Raw genomic sequence first — 17,340 nt, 5'->3', positions numbered from 1 at the left:
GTCCCAGCAGCTGGGGAGGCTGAGACAGGAGGATTGCACGTTGGAGGCCAGCCTCGGTAACTTAGTGAGGCTGTCAGCAACTTGACAAGATCCTATCTGAAAAAAAAAATAACATGATTCAATAGCTGAGTAAAGAAAAGGCTGCGGTGTAGCTCAGTGGTGAAGTGCCATGGGTGCAGTCCCTGCCACCGTCACCCTCCAAAAACAGCCCCAGGAGCTACGAAATGAGGCTGTTGTTTTTAATGACTAGTGACGTCGAGATCCCAGGGGGGATTATTGGCCATTTGTATAACTTCATGGAAAAAATATTTATATTGTTTGCCCATTTTAATTGGATTGTTGTTGAATTGCAGATTTATACACTGACCCCTGCCATAGGTAGGATTTGTGATTCTTCTCGAGGAGTCCGTAGATTGTCATTTTGATTTCTTGGCAGGGTCCTCTCATATACAAAAGTTCTTTTTTTTTTTTTTTTGTACCAGGGATTGAACCCAGGGGGCACTTACCCACTGAGCCCCATCCCCAGCCTTTTAAAAATTTAATTACCGACAGGGTCTTCCTGAGTGGCTTAGGGCCTTGCTAAGTTACTGAGGCTGGCCTCCACTTTACGATCCTCCTGCCTCAGCCTCCTGAGCTGTTGGGGACGACAGGTGTACACCATGGTGCCCGGCCTGCCATGTTATTTTCTAAACGGGTTCTCCTGTTTACACATGACTGAACAACTAACTTGGGTTCATATGTTGAAAATATATCTGCCTTCAAAATATATTTGAAACTTTAAAATGGAAATGTCATTTTATTCTCATTTTTGACATAGGACTCTTGAATCAGTGGGGACATGGCACATCTCCCCTAAGGGCCTCAGACTCGTGTGCTTGTGTGTCTGTGACCTGGGCACATATACTTGGTCTGTTGGCCTCTGGTCATTTTAATATCTGTGTGTCTAATATCCACCAAGGTGCTGCCAGCCTCCTGCCCACCTGGCCATCCCCCCAGCTGTGGGTCCCTCCATCCGGGTTCCTTTTTTTTTTTGGACACATAGAAGTTCCTGATTTGCACGTCGCCTCGCTCTTTGATTGTTTTTCTTTGTGATTTCTTTATCTCTGAAAGCATTTAAAATGACTCGCGCATAAGCATTTATCAATGTTCGCGGAAATCAAAATGGGACATCCACACGCACCCCAATCTTCCCAATGCATCAAATTAAAATGTTTCCTCCCGTCTCCCCGGCCGGCTTCCCCACAGGTACACAATTCGAGGTGGTTGTTATCACCACGTTGACACGATTCGGCGTTCTGGACTTTTCTGTTTATTTTTTTCCGCTAAATGTTATCATCTGACACCACCCTTGGCCCATCTTCCCCCCAGACACGTGTTTCTGGCTTTGAAGACACTTTTGGGGGGGTGGTAGGGGTACCCGGGATGGATCTCAGGGGCCCTTGACCCCTGAGCCCCGTCCCCAGCCCTATTTTGCGTTTTATTTAGAGACAGGGTCTCCCTGAGTGGCTCAGGGCCTCGCTGAGTTGCTGAGGCTGGCCTCCACCTTGCGATCCTCCTGCCTCAGCCTCCCCAGCTGCTGGGATGACAGGTGGGCCTCACTGCACCTGGCTTAATTCTTTTTCCTTCTCTGTCCTCTTTAAATTCTCTTTTCTGACTCTGGTGTCCCCTTTGCAAGGCTGCCCAGTGGCACAGCTGGCCTGGGCTGTGGTGGCCTGATTGGGTCAAAGAGGTGGCAGTAGCCGTGTGAGCCGAGACGGGCCCTGGGCGAGGCTTGGGCTCCTCCAAACACCCGCGGGCCTGGGGAGGCCGAGCAGGAGAGGCTGGGACAGACCGTCAGGGGCCTTGGCACCGGCCCGGGTGTCGGCTGCTTCCTGGGCGTCACGGTCCTGAGGTCGGGAGGGAGGGCCTGGTGGCCCCGAGTCCTGGTAGGTCGTCACAGTCAGGGGCTGGGACAGGGCTGTGTCCAGTTTTTGGAGAGCATTTGGGCACCTGGGTGACAAGGGCCATCCAGGGCAGAACTCCAGTGACGCTCGGGGGAATGGGTCGGAGTCACGATAAGATGCGGGGACCGAGGAGGGACAGGGACGTCCACACAGCAGACAGGTGGCTCAGGCCGAGGGCTCCTTCCCAGACCGTGAGCCGGGGAGCAGCGCAGGTGGGACCTGGCCTGGAGGGTTGGGGACAGCGGGCTCTCAGGGCCACCTTGGGGACAGGCCTTCTGCAAGACCCTGGGTAGAAGTGACCTTTTGAGGGGACGGTCAGGGGAGCCGCAGGGGCTGTGGGACTTGGGCCCGTGATGGTCCTGTGGGTCGGTGGCCCTCTCCTCTCCTGTCACACAGCGTCGTCTCTTTGGCAGGGGACGTGGGCTGTCAGCTCTAGTGGCAGGTGGGAGACGTCCCGTCACACGGCCTGCATCCGAGTTCTCTTAGAGAAGCGGGGGACGGCAGGGACAGTGACCCGGGTCCCCGGGGGAAACTGGCAGGACTGGGTCTGGGGACGGGCTTCTAGAAGGTTCTTTCTGGCCCGGGGGTGAGACCTGGGGGCAGCGGGTTCTTGGAGGGACTCGTCTGTTCAGTTGTCCCTTCTGGGTGGCTCCTGTGTCCTGCTGAAGTCTGGGCACGTGGCCCGGAGGGTCTTGGGCAGGTGGGTCTGAGGGGCGCAGAGCGAGGGGCAGCAGCCCGCGTGGCTGAAGGTCACAGGAGGGACCGTCCTGCCTGGTTGTCCGTTAGCGCCTTGGGTCCAGCCAATGTCCCCAGTTGGGCCACTATTGTCTTCAGAGTGTCCCCAGCGTCTGAACAGGCCTTGCCCGCGTGAGTCGGGCCTGCCGAGCGTGGAGCAGCCCCGGGTCCCCTCATGTCCCTCTGGGTGGCTGCAGGGGTGGGCCTCTTGTCCCCTGGGGGGGGGCTGCAGGGTGATCAGACAAGTCCCTGGGAGCCAAGATTGTCAAAAAGTGACACGTGCGGACCTCGGACAGAACATCTTGACACACACGTGCGTTTCTGCTTGGTGACGGCGACAGGTGACTTGTGACAGAGGAGCTGGGGGCCGTGTGGCGCCGCCCCTTGCTGTCAGGACAGCGTTGCTGGCCGTGGTGTCCCCGGGGTGGGCCTCCTGTTTGAATCTGGGCCTGTTCCCTCTTTTCTTGGGGGCTTGGGACTGCACCAGGGTCCTCGACCCCTGAGCCCCGTCCCCAGCCCTGTTTTGGATTTTATTGAGAGACAGGGTCTCCCTGAGCGGCTCAGGGCCTCACTCAGTGGCTGAGGCTGGCCTCCACCTGGCGATCCTCCTGCCTCAGCCTCCCCAGCGGCTGGGACGACAGGCCTTATCTCTTTTTTTACGCTGCTTTTTCGTGATGCTGCATTGAATCATGTTGTTAAAGTGACACTGGGGACTGGCATTTCCAACTCAGCGGCAGCACCCGTGGCCTTCAGCGCACAGGTCGGCTGGTGGGACAGAAGCCCAGGAGGCACCCGCTGCCCCGGCCTGTGACCCGCAGGTGCTGCCCAGTCTGGGTGCTCTGCTCCCGGGTGCCAGGCCCGGGACTCCCTGTGGGCGGGAGGCACAGCTCCTGGCCACCTGGGAGGTGGAGCCCCTGGGGGGGGCGTCTGTGCCACCTTGGGGGTGACAAGTGGCCGAGGTCTGCCATTTAGGTCGTGACAGGAGACTGCACTTCTCAGTTAGGGTCCCCTGATGAGACAGTGGGTGCGGGAGCGTCCTGGGGGCAGCGGGTGGGAGGCTGTGGGAGGGGCGGTGGCCGGCCAGGGTCACAGGTCGCACTGACAGGAGGGGACAGGAGCGGGGCACTGTGGGGCTTTGTCGTCCCCTCCTGGTGCCTGGGTTGGGGGCCGGGTGGCCGCACTAGGCTCCGCCTTCTGGTCTGGTTTCCAGAGACCAGCGGCCACCGTGGTCAGGGGACAGGGGACGACGATGGAGGGACATGAGGCTGTGAGGCAGGTCCTCGGTGCTGTCCCCAACCCCTGTGACTCCCAAGAGGCCACTAACCTGAGCTCCACCTGGCCTCAGTGACAGGGTGTGTCACCGTCCTCAGCAAACGGCCTGCTCACTGTGGGAGCAATGCAGACCCAAGTGACATGGGCAAGAGGGACCAGGTCACCCTGAAGGGGACACTTCTGTGACCAGGTCCTGCAACTCTGGGAGAGAAGGTGGCTCCTCCTGACCATGAAGTTCAGTTAGAGCTGTCACCATGGCCCAGGGGACCCAGAGCTGCCACGGCAGTGGGGACCTGATTGTCTGATGTCACCTGCTGTCAGTCAGAGTCAAGAGGGGACCTGGGAGGGACACTTCTCTGGGACCCCCAATAACACTGGGGAGCAGGAGAGGCCCTGGTCCCTGTCCTCTCTGAGAGGACCCACTCTGTCCCCCGAGAGTGTCCCCTTTCCTGTCCCCTCAACAGGCTCCTGCCTGCTCCTCCGAGGGACAGGCCTGACGTCTCTCTGACTCGGTGGCAGGTCGGGGTCTGCCCAGGGGTCTTCATGCTGCCGCAGTCTCCCGAGGCCCGGGATCTGTGTCACTGGGCAGGCGTGTGGGGGACACTCTGGGGACCCAGCCCCCGGGGCCAGGGCTCAGGCCCCAGGCTCACAGCCCTCCTGGTCCAGCCGCTGGGGTCTGTCATGTGACAGTGGCGGGGTCCCTCAGGATGCGGGGTGGGGGTCCGGCCACCCCAGGGTCCCCGCTGGCCGGGAGCAAGGTGACAGAGGTGCGGGTGGCCCCTCCTGGCCTCCAGCCTCCTGTTTTATTGTCTGGTGCAGGGACTGGACCAGGGTGTGAGCCACCGAGCCCCCTCCCCAGCCCTGTTCAGGGTCCCACGGAGCCACCCAGGGTCCCGTCTCTGGGGAATCTGGGACGACGGTCTCTTGTCCTTGGGGGGCCACAGGCGGGGGCCGGGGGTCCCTGTGGATTCCTGGGTGGCCTCTGAGGAGGACCTCAGGGCCCAGGGGGGCCCCTTCCTTCCGGTGCCCCCACGCGAGGTGTCTCCTGGTGTCCCCCGACAGTGGGTGGCACGTGTCCCCTGTCGTGCCTGCTAGTCCGCCTGCTGCTCCGCGGCCTGCTGACCGCCTTGTCCCCTAATGCTGCTGTCCCTTGGTTGCAGGTTCCGGGGTGCACCCATCATTCCCGTGGCGGCCAAGCCTGGGGGCCCGGAGGCCCCCGAAACGGAGGCTCCTCAGGGGATCCCAGAGCTCATCCAGGTACCCAGACCCCGGCTGCCCGAGCCCCTGTGGCCGACCCTCCGCCCTGTCACACCCTGCGGCTCCTTCCCAGGGAGAGACCTCAGCCACCACCCTCGGGCCTGCCCGGCCTCAGGCCTCTACCCCCAGCCCAAGACTCCACGGGCCTCCTCACCCTGGCCTCCATCTGGCCGCCCCTCCTCTGACCACCCCCACCAAGTGGCCCACAGCCTGGGACCTGGGCCACGTTGGCTATTCTAGAAGCTTCACCTCCATCCCTCCAGTAACAGGCAGGAGGGGGCAGTCCTGCATGGGCCCTGGTATCCAGGAAGGTGGCAGGGCCCCACTGCTGGGCACTCTGGGCCACTCAGGGCCACTCTGGGCAGAGGGATCCTGCGCCTGGCCCTGGGGCAGGACTGCGGTTCCGTCCATGGTGGCCAACGTTCTCAGCAACCCTGGGAGGCTTCTGTGTTCCCCAGGAGGGGGCTGGGGTTCAGAGAGGTTAAGTGACTTGCCCAGGGTGGCTCAGCAAGTGCATCGGAAAGCTGAGGTTCAGACCCAGGCTGGTTGCTGGGGCTCAGCTCTGTGGTCCCCTGCCTCCAGGGGCCCTGGACCTCTGAGCCCCGTCCCCAGCCCTGTTTTGTATTTTATTTAGAGACAGGGTCTCACTGGGTTGCTCAGGGCCTCGCTTTGGCGGAGGCTGGCCTTGAACCCGTGATCCTCCTGTCTCAGCCTCCCAGGGCCCTGGGGTGACAGGCAGGGACAGTTGTTTTGATTCAAGGAAAACCCACCAGAATGTGGCTCGGAGAGGCCTGTACATTCCTTTAAGAACCTCTCCTCAAATCTCAGGCCAAGCCTGTTTTGAATTTCCCTGCTTTTCCAAAGGAATTGTTATCACAAAACTCAAACTTTGGAACGCTCCCCGCTGAATACTTGTGTGACAACCTGCCCCCTCGGGAAGCCGGAGGGAGCAAACCGGAGGGAGGGACGTGGTGCCGATGCTCGTGTGTTGATTGGTCATCGGCCCCGACAGCATCTCGGAGCATGTAGGTGGCACATGGAAAGCGGGCCAGCGGGGCCAAACAGACGGACAGAGCGTGGGGGCTGTGCTGGCCACGAGCCAGACCCCCTCTGTCTCTGTCGGGCCCTGGAGAAGTGGCCACGGGGTTGCCCACTGACCGCTCTTGTCCTGTGACCTCCACACACAGGCCTTCCCTCCTCCTGCCCTCTCTGCTCTTCATGTGACTGTCCCCCAGATATGGCACCAGCTTCTAGACACTCTTGAGGTCCTCAGAGCCCATGAGATAGATGACCAAAACAGTGTATGGCCAGGCGCGGTGGCCCACACCTGCAATCCCAATGGCTCTGGAGGCTGAGGCAGGAGGATTGCAAGGTGGAGGCCAGCCTCAGCCACTCAGCGAGACCCCGTCTCTAGATAAGATATAAAAAGGGCTGGGGACAGGGCTCCGGGGTTAAGTGTCCCTGGGTTCAATCCCCAGGATCAAGAAAAAAAAAAATCCCCAGGACAGCGTGTGACCTCTGGTGCCTGGTTGTGTAGGGGTGGCCCTCCAGGGTGTGGTCAGGGGGCAGCTGAGACTGGGCCACCTGGGGCTCTGGGCTCACAGTGGCAGGAACCCGAGATGACAGGGGGGAGACGCGGCCTGCCTGGCACCCGGGGCTTACCAGGTCCTGCAGGCCTTGGGAGGTGGGGGCCACAGGCAGGGGTCCTAGCTGAGCGACCCCAGGAGAGTGTGAGGGGGTCCCCAGCCCAGTGCCCCCTTCCTCCTTACTGAGCAGAAGCTGCTGGACACACAGCAGCAGCCTGGCCTGCTTCTGGGGGTCCCTCTGACCTGGGCAGCTCACAGGGCCTGGTGCCTGGCCAGTCCTCGCCTTGCCTTGGACATGCCCTGACCCTGGTTGCACTAAGTGGCTGAGGCTGGCCTCCAACTTGCGATCCTCCTGCCTCAGCCTCCGGGCTCCTGGGGTGACCACCGTGTCCCTGGATTCCCGAGTTTCTGTAGGCCCCCTCCCTCCCCCACTGCGCCCCTGGCCCTTGGCCCCTGGCCCTTGCCGACAGGCTGTGGCAGCAGGGTCTCTTCTGCAGCTCCTGAGGTCGCAGATCTCCATCCCGACGAGAGACCCCTCGGGCCCGTTCCTCATGTCCGTGGACCACTGCTTCTCCATCAAGGGCCAAGGTACCGTCCTGACGGGGACCGTCCTCTCAGGCTCCATCAGCCTCGGCGACAGCGTGGAGATCCCCGCCCTCAAGGTCAGTCAGGACTGCCGTCTGTCTGGTGTCCCCTCCAGCAGCAGGGGAGGGGACCGTCCTTGGCCGGGTGTGCCCCCGAGGGCCTCCTGGGCCTGGCCCCTCCCTGGCTCCCACCCGTCCTGCCTTGGATTCCAGACCGACTGCTCGCCCTGTCCCCCTAACAGCACGAGGCCTGTGAGGTCCCCAGCGGGGGTCCCCAGGAGGTGAGCCCAGGGCCTCGCACCTGCCAGGGACGCTCGGTCACAGAGCCACATCCCAGCCCTTTTTATTTAGAGACAGGGTCGCGCTGAGTTGCTGAGGCTGGCCTCCAACTGGCGATCCTCCGGCCTCAGCCTCCAGGCTGCTGGGGTGACAGGCGTGGCCACGGCTGTCTCTGGGTTCTTGAGTTCCCGGAGACCCTGCTCTGCCCCACGGCTGCCAATGTCAGGGTTAGTTGTCTGAATGAAAAATCACCCTCCCGGCTGGGGTTTCAGTATGCTGGGGAGGTCAGAAAGTTCTAGAAAGTTCTAGAACGTTGGCCAGCTCTAGAAAGTAAGTGGACCTAAGAGAAGTCTGGGGTGAAACAGCTCTGAGTGGTCCAGAGTCGTGTCTGAGCACCTCACAGGGCACCATGGTCCCCCCACGTGGTCACAGAATGACACAGCGTGAGCCGTCCTGGTCTGGGGCAGCGCGGTCGGGACAGGGAGGGGGACAGGAGTGAGCCGGCTGCACCAGGTGAAGGGACCTCGGGGGTCACCCCAGTCCCCTTTGATGGTGTTGAGGCCGACGCCTCCTTCAGGGGTGAGGGCCCCCGACTCGGGGGACGTGGCAGCAGGAGCCAGAGGGCGTGGCCCGGCCTGTCCCCAATGCTGGGTCCGGGCCCCTCCTCCTGAGACCCAGGACAGCCCTGTCCACCAGCCGCTCTCAGCCGTGAGCAGATCCTAGAAAACACGACGGAAGATCATGCAGACAGACCGCTGTGTGTGACCAAGGGAAGGTCCTGGCCGCTCCCCAAGATGTCAGGGTGCCTCTGGAGGAAGAGGAGGGTCGTGAGCACCTTTAATCTGCAAAGCCATTGCCAGTTGTCCTGGTGTGGGTGTCCCCAGAGCCACCCTGGGAGGTGATGCAGGAGGGTCCAGAGGAGGAGTGAGGGGTGTGAGGCTTGAACCCCAGCAGTGAATGGCTCCCTGGGGACCCCTGGTGGCCCCTGGTGGGGTGTGGGGAGGAGGTGGCCCTGGGGCTGTGGCTTGGGGTCTCTATTTGTCCCTGGAGAGTGGAGTCCCTGCTCCCTGGTCCCCATGGGAGCTGCTCCCTCCCCACACTCTTCCTCCATGGTGTCCTGCCTCCCCTCGGCCAGGAGTGGAGCCGCCGTCTGTGGACTGGGACCTGGGACACCCTGGGCCCCACGTCCACCGTCCCCCTCTGCAGTGGTGCTGGAGGGTCCTGGAGTCACTGTGGCAAGATAGCTGACCACAACAGGGGTGGACATTGATTCTGGTGACAGGTGACCTTATAGGAGACAGAAGAGGTGACGCAGTGGTTCTCAGCAGGCCGTCCCTGTGGAGAAGGGGCGAGGTGGTGGGGTGCAGGGCCAGGGTCCCTCACAGCCTCGGGGACTGACCCAACAGGCGCATGGGGACTTCCGGCCTCCAGAACTGTGGGAACCGTGCCTGGTCCGAAGCTGGGGCCTGGTGTCCTGTGTCGCGACACTCCTAGGAAATGACCCGACTGAAGCCAGAGAAGGCCTCGGGTCCCCCATGGTCCTAGGCAGGGTCTCAGGCCCTGGGCAGCTACCAGCCTGGGGGTGGCCTGGCCCTTCCCAGGCTCCAGGGTGAGGCCCACTTTAGAGGCCCGGGTCCAGGGACTCCTGACCCCTCACCCTGCCCATCCTCGCCTGGCAGGACTGGTGACCCGCGCCTGTGCGTAAGAGGCCACCGCAGGCCACGGCCCTCTCCCCGGGCCCAGGGACGTCCCTGTCAGATTTCCCTAATCGACTCGGACACTTCTGACCGTGTGAACTCCCGTGGGGGCGGGGCGCGGCCAGTCCAAATAAACAGTGGCCTTCTTCCCCTGGCCACGGTCCCGCGGCTGCCCCCGTCCATCCCAGCTGGGGCTCATTACAGGAGCCAGAAGTGGGGGAGCAGGCCAGCGAGGCAGGGAGGGCGCCCCGCAGCCCAGGGAGGCCGCCAGCCTCTGCCCGGCCTTCTGCTCTCCCAGCCTCCACCCGGGGAAGACGCGGCCTCAAGACCTGGGGCTGGCAATGCTCCGCGCTGTGGTGTGGCTCTGGGGGTTGTGACATCAGAAAGTGTCCAAAGCACTGAGCACATGTCCCAGCCCAGACTGGGGGTGTGTGCACACAGGGCTGGCTGTCCCTGTCCCCTCATGCGGGCAGGGTGCTGGGTACAGTGGCTTCCAGCCTGCTTCTCGGACAAGGGGTGACAGGGACACTACAAAGGTGCCCTGCAGCTGAGGGGTCTGGGGCCTGGGGAGCTCAGCAGGTCTCCCAGCGCAGGGTGGGGGGTCCTGGGCTGTGTGGCCTGGCACCCAGGTCTGCAGTCTGTGCAGTGGCCCTGCTGGCTCATAAATCAGGGGCCCCCTGGGGTGTCCTGAGCACCGCAGCCTCCTCCTGACTCACTCTGGCCTATGGCCCTGCCCCGTCCTCCAGTCGTCCCCTGTCCCTCCTGCCTTGGACCCCAGGTCAAGGCCCTGATGCTTGCCCCATGTGGAATTAATCCCATAAGCAGCCTCTGCTCTTGGGTTTGGGGGTAATGGGGTCCGACCCGTCGCTCTTTAACTCTCAGGTGTTGGGCGGAAAGTGGGCCTGGAACAACTAGTGCTTACCGAACAGTCTTGATCCCAATGGAATATTACTCAGCCATGAAAAAGAATGGCTTTATGATTTTTGCGGGTAAATGGGTGGAGCTGAAGACGATCACGCTGAGTGAAATCCGCCAGTCCCCAAATTCCAAAGGCTGAGTGTCCTCTCTGACATGCAGATACTGACCCACAATAAGAGGGGAGAGTAGAAGTTCACTGGATGAGACACAGGGAAGGGAGGGGAGGGACTGGGAGAGACAGGGGAATGGATGGACGTCCCTTTCCCATGTTCACAGAGGAACCCACGACCAGGGACACCCCGCAGCAGGTCCAGCCACAGGAGTGGGACGTCACACCCCGTGTAGGTGGGACATGGCAGGATGCTCGCTGCCGTCACAGAGGGCTAAGAAGAACAAATAAAAAATTAAACAAAACTCTCTGTCCCTCAGCAGTCCCCAAGTCGCAGTCAGCTGAAGCCAGGGAATTAATTTTCATAACAGTCGGGTCCCTGGGCTCCCGATAAGCAGATCACCTGAAGCGAGTCTTTTTCTCGGACAGTTTGGGGGCAGCCTTGGGCTCTGATGTCTGATTTGCTGTGCAGCCTTGGTGACTTGACCTCTCTGAGCTCCCAAGTCTGCAAAATGAGGAAACAGTAGAACGTGTCCGCTCTGAGGGGTGTTGGGGTAAAAGGAGGTGACGGCTTCACATGACGCGTGCAGCTGGCTCAGTCAGCAGTCGCCACAGAGCTCCTGCCACGTGCAGGCCTGGCCAGGCCACAGGGGACAGGGCAGGTGAGGCAGGCCACCATCGGCCCTTGCCGAACGGGTCTTTAGCATCAGGGCTGTCTCTATGGTGAGGGGCTGAGAGCCAGAGGGTCTCTGAGGGTCTGGAGCACTTCCCGGGGAGACTGTGTGACAAAGGGACCTGGCCACTCAGACATCTAGGGGAGGAGCCTGGGGCGAGCTGGGCTGAGGAGGGGAGAGGGCGGGGAGCAGGTGGGGACCGAGGCCCGGGTCAGGGCAGCAGCCAGGGTGGGGCACAGGGAGCGCTTGAGGAAATCCTCCAGGAAGAGCTCCAAGAGGTACCCAGGAAGTTCCCAGGAAATCCACAGCAAGTTCTAGAAAGTTCCAGAACGTTGGCTAGCTCCAGGAAGTATCCAGGAAATCCTCAGAAAGTTCTAGAAAGTTCCAGAAAGTTCCAGAACGTTGGCTAGCTCCAGGAAGTATCCAGGAAATCCTCAGAAAGTTCCAGAAAGTTCCAGAACGTTGGCTAGCTCCAGGAAGTATCCAGGAAATCCTCAGAAAGTTCTAGAAAGTTCCAGAACGTTGGCTAGCTCCAGGAAGTATCCAGGAAATCCTCAGAAAGTTCCAGAAAGTTCCAGAACGTTGGCTAGCTCCAGGAAGTATCCAGGAAATCCTCAGAAAGTTCTAGAAAGTTCCAGAAAGTTCCAGAATGTTGGCTAGCTCCAGGAAGTATCCAGGAAATCCTCAGAAAGTTCCAGAAAGTTCCAGAACGTTGGCTAGCTCCAGGAAGTATCCAGGAAATCCTCAGAAAGTTCTAGAAAGTTCCAGAACGTTGGCTAGCTCCAGGAAGTATCCAGGAAATCCTCAGAAAGTTCTAGAAAGTTCCAGAAAGTTCCAGAACGTTGGCTAGCTCCAGGAAGTATCCAGGAAATCCTCAGAAAGTTCTAGAAAGTTCCAGAAAGTTCCAGAACGTTGGCTAGCTCCAGGAAGTATCCAGGAAATCCTCAGAAAGTTCCAGAAAGTTCCAGAACGTTGGCTAGCCCCAAGAAGTATCCAGAAAGCACTCCAGGAAGTGCTCTAAGAAGCACCCAGGATGTGCTTCAGGAATATCCGGGAAGTGCCCCCCTGCACCGCTGGTGGCTCCCCTCAGGGACGCGGGCTCCACTGTCCCTGTCCTTCCCCAGTTGGCCCCTGCAGCCCCCTGACCTGGCCCCTCCTGCCTTGGCTGCAGTGGGGACCTCTGCTGCGACCTTTCTTTTTCTCCTTGAAGGAAAGCGGGGTGTCCCCTGGGTGTGCATGAAGCCCATGAGCCACTTCAGCAGAATATTTCCGATTCCTTCTTTTAATAAAAACCCCGTGAACACTGCTCTCATGGCCCCCAGGCTGTGGCCTGTCATGGGGCGGGGAGGGGCTGCTGCTGCTCTTGTTTGAAGTCGCCCTAAAATGCTGCCTTACAACTTGTTCTTGTTGGAAAACAGATTCCTGCCACTCAGAGTGCCCAGATTTTTTTTTCTTTTCCCAAGTATTTAAATGAGCTGATTCTGGGCCAGGGCTGGACAGGGCTGCTAAGGACATCACTGCAGTCCCCCGCCCCCAGGCGATAAGCCACCTCCCTGGCTGGCTGTGGAGGACACTATCATCAGACGTGGGGGCAGCAGCCCCTTCCCAGTGTGAGCCCGAGGGAGGGCCTTCCAGGGACAGGAAGACTGGCCTGAGCAGAGGACAGGGGACCTGACCTAGGCCACTGTCAGAGCAGGCTCGCCCAGTCTGTAGGAGGAGGGAGTGTGGGTCAGAGGACGTTCTAGCTGGGTATGGAGGCACACATCTGTCATCCAACAGGTCGGGAGGCTGAGGCAGGAGGATCATAAGGTGGAGGCCAGCCTCAGCCATGGCAAGGCCCTGAGCAACTCAGCGAGACCCTGTGTCTAAGTAAAATATAAAAGGGCTGGGGACGGGACTCATGGGTTAAGCACCCCTGGGTTCAATCCCTGGTCCAAATAGAAAATTCTAGCAAGTGCCAAGGCCCTGTGGTGGGAGATAGCTCAGTGAGTGTGAAGGCTGGGTAAGGGGTTTGGCTGAGCTCGGAGAGGTGGGCTAGAGGCACCGGAGAGGAAGGTGGGCCCAGACTCCCCAGGTGGGCCAGCTGCAGGTCGAGGTGGGTGGCGTGGTGTGGGTGATGTAGGGGGTGCTGGTGTGCGAGGGGAGACAGGCGGTGTGGAGGATGGGCTTGTGGGGAGCGTCACTTCCTGGGGACTGGAGGCAGGAGGCCGTAGCACGGGGAGACTGAGGTGGTGGCCCAGGCCTTGCCACTGAGGAGGTGGGTTGGCAGGCCCCGGTGGGGGGGGGACATGGCAGGAGGCCCCCCATCTCTGGCTCGAGGAGCAGCCAGCCAATGACTCCATGTCCAAGCAGTCTGGAGCTGAGCGTGGATATAGCTGGGATCCTGGGTGGGGTTTCAGTACGTTGGGGGAGATTTAGCAAGTTCTAGAACATTCTAGAAAGTTCTGGAAAGTTCCAGAACGTTGGCCAGCTCTAGAGTAAGCCGACCTAAGACAAGTCTGGGGTGAAACAGGCTTGCGAGCCCTCGGTGGCCCCACCTGCCTCACAGGCTCCTAAGGGACTCAGGAGATGTCCTGGTGTGGGTGGCACTAGCTGTGACATTCTTGGGTAGAGGGCAGGGTGCTTCCGGGGACACCCTGGGAGGGCAGCTGGTCACAGAGGGCAGGGCCCTGCTCCCCCAGGCTGCCCACTGCGCTGCTGCTGCTGCTGCCACCGAGAAAAAGCCCCACGGGGTGAGCGGGCGGAAGGTCAGGAGTTGAGCTGAGCCGGGGAGCGGGTTTGAACGTGGACCTGGTATTTTCTTTTGCGCTGGGGCGGAGTGAGGGGCAGGAGGGAGGCAGGCCGCCAGAGGGACAGGGGCCAGCACAGCGCCGCTAATGCAAACCAGACGGTGCGCGGGCAGGGCCGTCTCCTGGCCGCTTAATGCAGTCCTTGAAGCAGGCAGGCGGGCAGGAAGGAGGCCCGGACAGTGAGCCGCTTAACCCTGTGGGTGCTGAACCCAAAGTCGGGCTTCTCTGCTTTGGCATTTGCCTTCTGTGCCCAAGAAGTCTCTGTCCCAACAATTGCCAGAATTATCATGACAATGATGTCCCAGGGGCTGGGAGCGGTAGCTCACCTGTCATCCCAGGGACTCAGGAGGCTGAGGCAGGAGGATCACAAGGTGGAGGCCAGCCTCAGCCACTTAGCAAGGCCCTGAGCAACTCAGCGAGACCCTGTCTCTAAATAAAATGCAAAACAGGGCTGGGGACGGGGCTCAGGGGTGGAGGGCCCCTGGGTTCAGTCCCTGGGACCAAGAAAAACAAAAACATGCCCAGGCCAGTGTCCCCTGAGGGACCCACCAGGCAGCTTCCTGGATGGAAGCATGACCTGGGCTGAGCATGAAGTGGAGCAGCCACAAGAGTCAGGGGACACCAGATGGCCCCAGGGTGCAGGGCCAGCTGGACCCTGAACTGTGATCCACTGCTGGTCAGCGCCCACATGGGCTCCTCTGGCCACCAACAGGGCTGCATTCCGAAGTCTCTTCTCTGCCTATTCAAAGGAACACAAGAGTGTCACCACCGAGGTGTTCACTGCGACCAGCACAGCACACAGCGACAGGGGACTGCTTATATAGACCCCGAGGTCCCATGTGGAGGAGATTCAGCAAGTTCTAGAAAGTTCTGGAAAGTTCTAGAAAGTTCTAGAACGTTGGCGATTTTGCAGTGATGTAAATCCCTGCAGGAAGACAACCCCAAGGACCGCCTCATGGGAGGGCCAGGGTGCCCTGCGAATCAGCATGACAAATGCAACACTGAGTGCCCAGCCACTCTTGGGACACCCGGGGGACTCGGTCCCACTCGACAGGAGAGCCGGCGCGTGTGCGCACTTCTGTGGGCTGGTGCATCCAGAAAGATCTGGAAGGAGGCCCAGCCCACTGGGAACCCGGCCGCGTCCTGGGGGAGCCCGAGTCACTGGAATCCAGGGGACTGAAGGAGGTTTTCATGTTCGCCCACGTCACTGGTGCGCGGCTGACAACAAGCTGGTATTCATCTGTGTCTTGTGTGGCTTTGCTGAAAGGGAAAAAAAACACAAAGGACCAGAGAAAGAACAACTTTTGTTCTGCTCGCCCGCCCGCCTCCTTCTCACCGGCCTTGGCCTGGAAAGCTGAGCTCTGCTGGGGAGGCTGCTGGGTGGGGATTCCCAGGGCCGCTCCTCGGGAGGCTGGAGAAGGCCTGCCTCCCTGCCTCTGGGTGGGCTCAGGGTCACCCAGTGCCCATTTTTGGTTTTATTTTTTTGATTCCAGGGATTGACCCCAGGGGTGCTTCGCCCCTGAGCCCCGTCCCCAGCCCTTTTTCTATTTTATTTAGAGACAGGGTCTCGCTGAGTGGCTTAGGGCCTCGCTAAGCTGCTGAGGCTGGCCTCCACCTTGCGATCCTCCTGCCTCAGCCTCCCCAGCTGCTGGGATCACAGGCCTGTGCCACCCTGTGCGTATATGTGGCTGCCATGCTGCTTGCCCTGGCCCCCCGTGGCCCCGGCACAGCTCCTTGGCCTGCCTTGCCCTGTGTTCCCCTTGACATGCACCCCTCTAGCCTCCTGGGTCCCCTCTTTGGGGCCTGCTCAGTGGGGGCAGCTGCAGTCCCTCCCCGCCCCTCCCCCAGCTGTCTCCAGGCTCTCTCTCAGGCTCTCAGCCCCTCCCCCTCCCTTTTCTTCTCTTCCCCTCCTCAGAAAAGCACAGAAGACCTGTTGTTTTGTGCTTGTCCCCTGCTGTCTCCTGCCTCCTGCACATTAGCATATACAAATACTTTTGTCCCTTCTGCAGGGACTGCTCTCTTTATGGAAGACCAGCCACACCCTTCCACTCCAGCTCTCCACAGGCCAGGCCAAGGAGTCTCTGCCTGTTGGTGGTGACAGTGACAAACTTCTGTTTATCAGAAGCGTGCTCTTACCTGGCAGTCCCTTCAGGTCCTTGGCCCCAGGCCTGCCAGGCAGGATAACCTGGCCCCACCCTTCAAGAATGGCGCTGCATGAGCAAGTGGCCTACGCTTGTCATCCCAGTGACTTGGGAGGCTGAGGCAGGAGGATTGCAAGGTGGAGGCCAGCCTCAGCAGCTTAGTGAGGTCCTAAGCATCTCAGGGAGACCCTGTTTGATGTGTGGGTCTGGTCCCTCCCCCTGCCCCTGTGTCCTGTGAGCTTGTGATGGTTAGTAATATCCTTGGCATGGTCCCCGGGTTTGGCCTCTCTGTGTCCCGCCTGTCTCCAGCCTCTGTTGAGTCCTGGGAGTGACCCTGGCTTGCTAGTGCTGCTTGACCTTGGGCTCTGCAGTTCCTTCAGGTCCCTCTCCCTTGTAGCTGACACTTGGGGTTGAGAGAGGAGGGGTCTTGTGTGCTGTGGCCTCCTCCAGCCCACTTCTAGCAATGGTGTTCCAGAAACTTCTGTGCACAGGGGGAAGCTGTGTGTTGGGGGTGGGGCGGCCAAGGAGGCTCAAGAGCCCCAGGAAGCCGGGCAGGAAGGGGGCGAGGGCTCGGTGCCAGGAGTCCTAGAGGGTCCCCACCGTGGAGGGTGCTGGAGGGGCGCGTGGGGCAGTGCAGCTGTGTCCCAGGGGACTGCGGCAGGGCCAGCGGGCCCTCTGGGACCCTCTGGTCAGCACTAGGATCCCCCAGCTCCAGAGCTTTCCAGAGCCGGTTGATAAAGTTGTAGTTGCGAGGCCAGCGGCCTCTAAGGTGGCCCTGGGTCCTGGGCCAGCAGCCCCTACACTCTGGTCCCCTGCGTTCTGTCACAGAGGACGGGTGGGCAGTAGACGGAGCGGTGGTGGCCGTGAGAACCCAGGCAGGCAGGGGCAGACCTTGGACTGCCCCGATCAGCCTTGGACGAAGTTCCACCAGGAGACCCAGAGGCCACCACCCAGCCTGTCTCTGGAATCTGACTCCCACAGGCCCCGGCTGCCACCTCCCCAGGGCCATCAGACCACCTGGCCCTCTCCCTGCTGAGCAGACACGTGGCCTCCTGGCTGCAGCCAGGACCTCACCCTGTGACCCCTACGAAATGCCAGCCTCCCAGCGTGGGGGAAGCAGGAGGCCGATCTGACCGGGCCCGGGGTGCGCCAGGCTCAGCCCCCTTCCCCCTTCCCGCTGCCGGTCGCGGTTCACGGGCAGCCCTTTGGGGGACGTTTGATGTGCACCACGGATGTTTGCCTTGACCGCGTTTGTTTGCTCAGGCTGTCCCCCTGCCAGCTCGCTGGACCGTCTTTCTTTTAAAAATATGCCGCTCGCCAAAGGTTGTTTTGGATCTGCTTTTGTTTATCAGGTAG

General features: G+C 60.6%; 1 protein-coding gene across 2 annotated transcripts in view; it reads left to right on the top strand.

Moving 5' to 3' along the window:
- EEFSEC (eukaryotic elongation factor, selenocysteine-tRNA specific) overlaps nucleotides 1–17,340 on the top strand; it is a 116,671-nt gene that overhangs the window by 47,214 nt on the left and 52,117 nt on the right. For both annotated transcript variants that reach the window (XM_081276099.1, XM_081276100.1), the window contains exons 3-4: nucleotides 5,111–5,207; nucleotides 7,291–7,455. In XM_081276099.1, coding sequence (XP_081132225.1) covers nucleotides 5,111–5,207; nucleotides 7,291–7,455 — 262 coding nt within the window. The remainder of the gene's footprint in view (nucleotides 1–5,110; nucleotides 5,208–7,290; nucleotides 7,456–17,340) is intronic.

This window comes from Spermophilus citellus (assembly GCF_964194105.1).
Source record: "Spermophilus citellus genome assembly, chromosome: 19".
NCBI classification, from domain to species: Eukaryota; Metazoa; Chordata; class Mammalia; order Rodentia; family Sciuridae; genus Spermophilus; species Spermophilus citellus.
The sequence above is the reverse complement of the archived record's forward strand: the minus strand, read 5'-3'. Positions and strand labels throughout refer to the sequence as shown.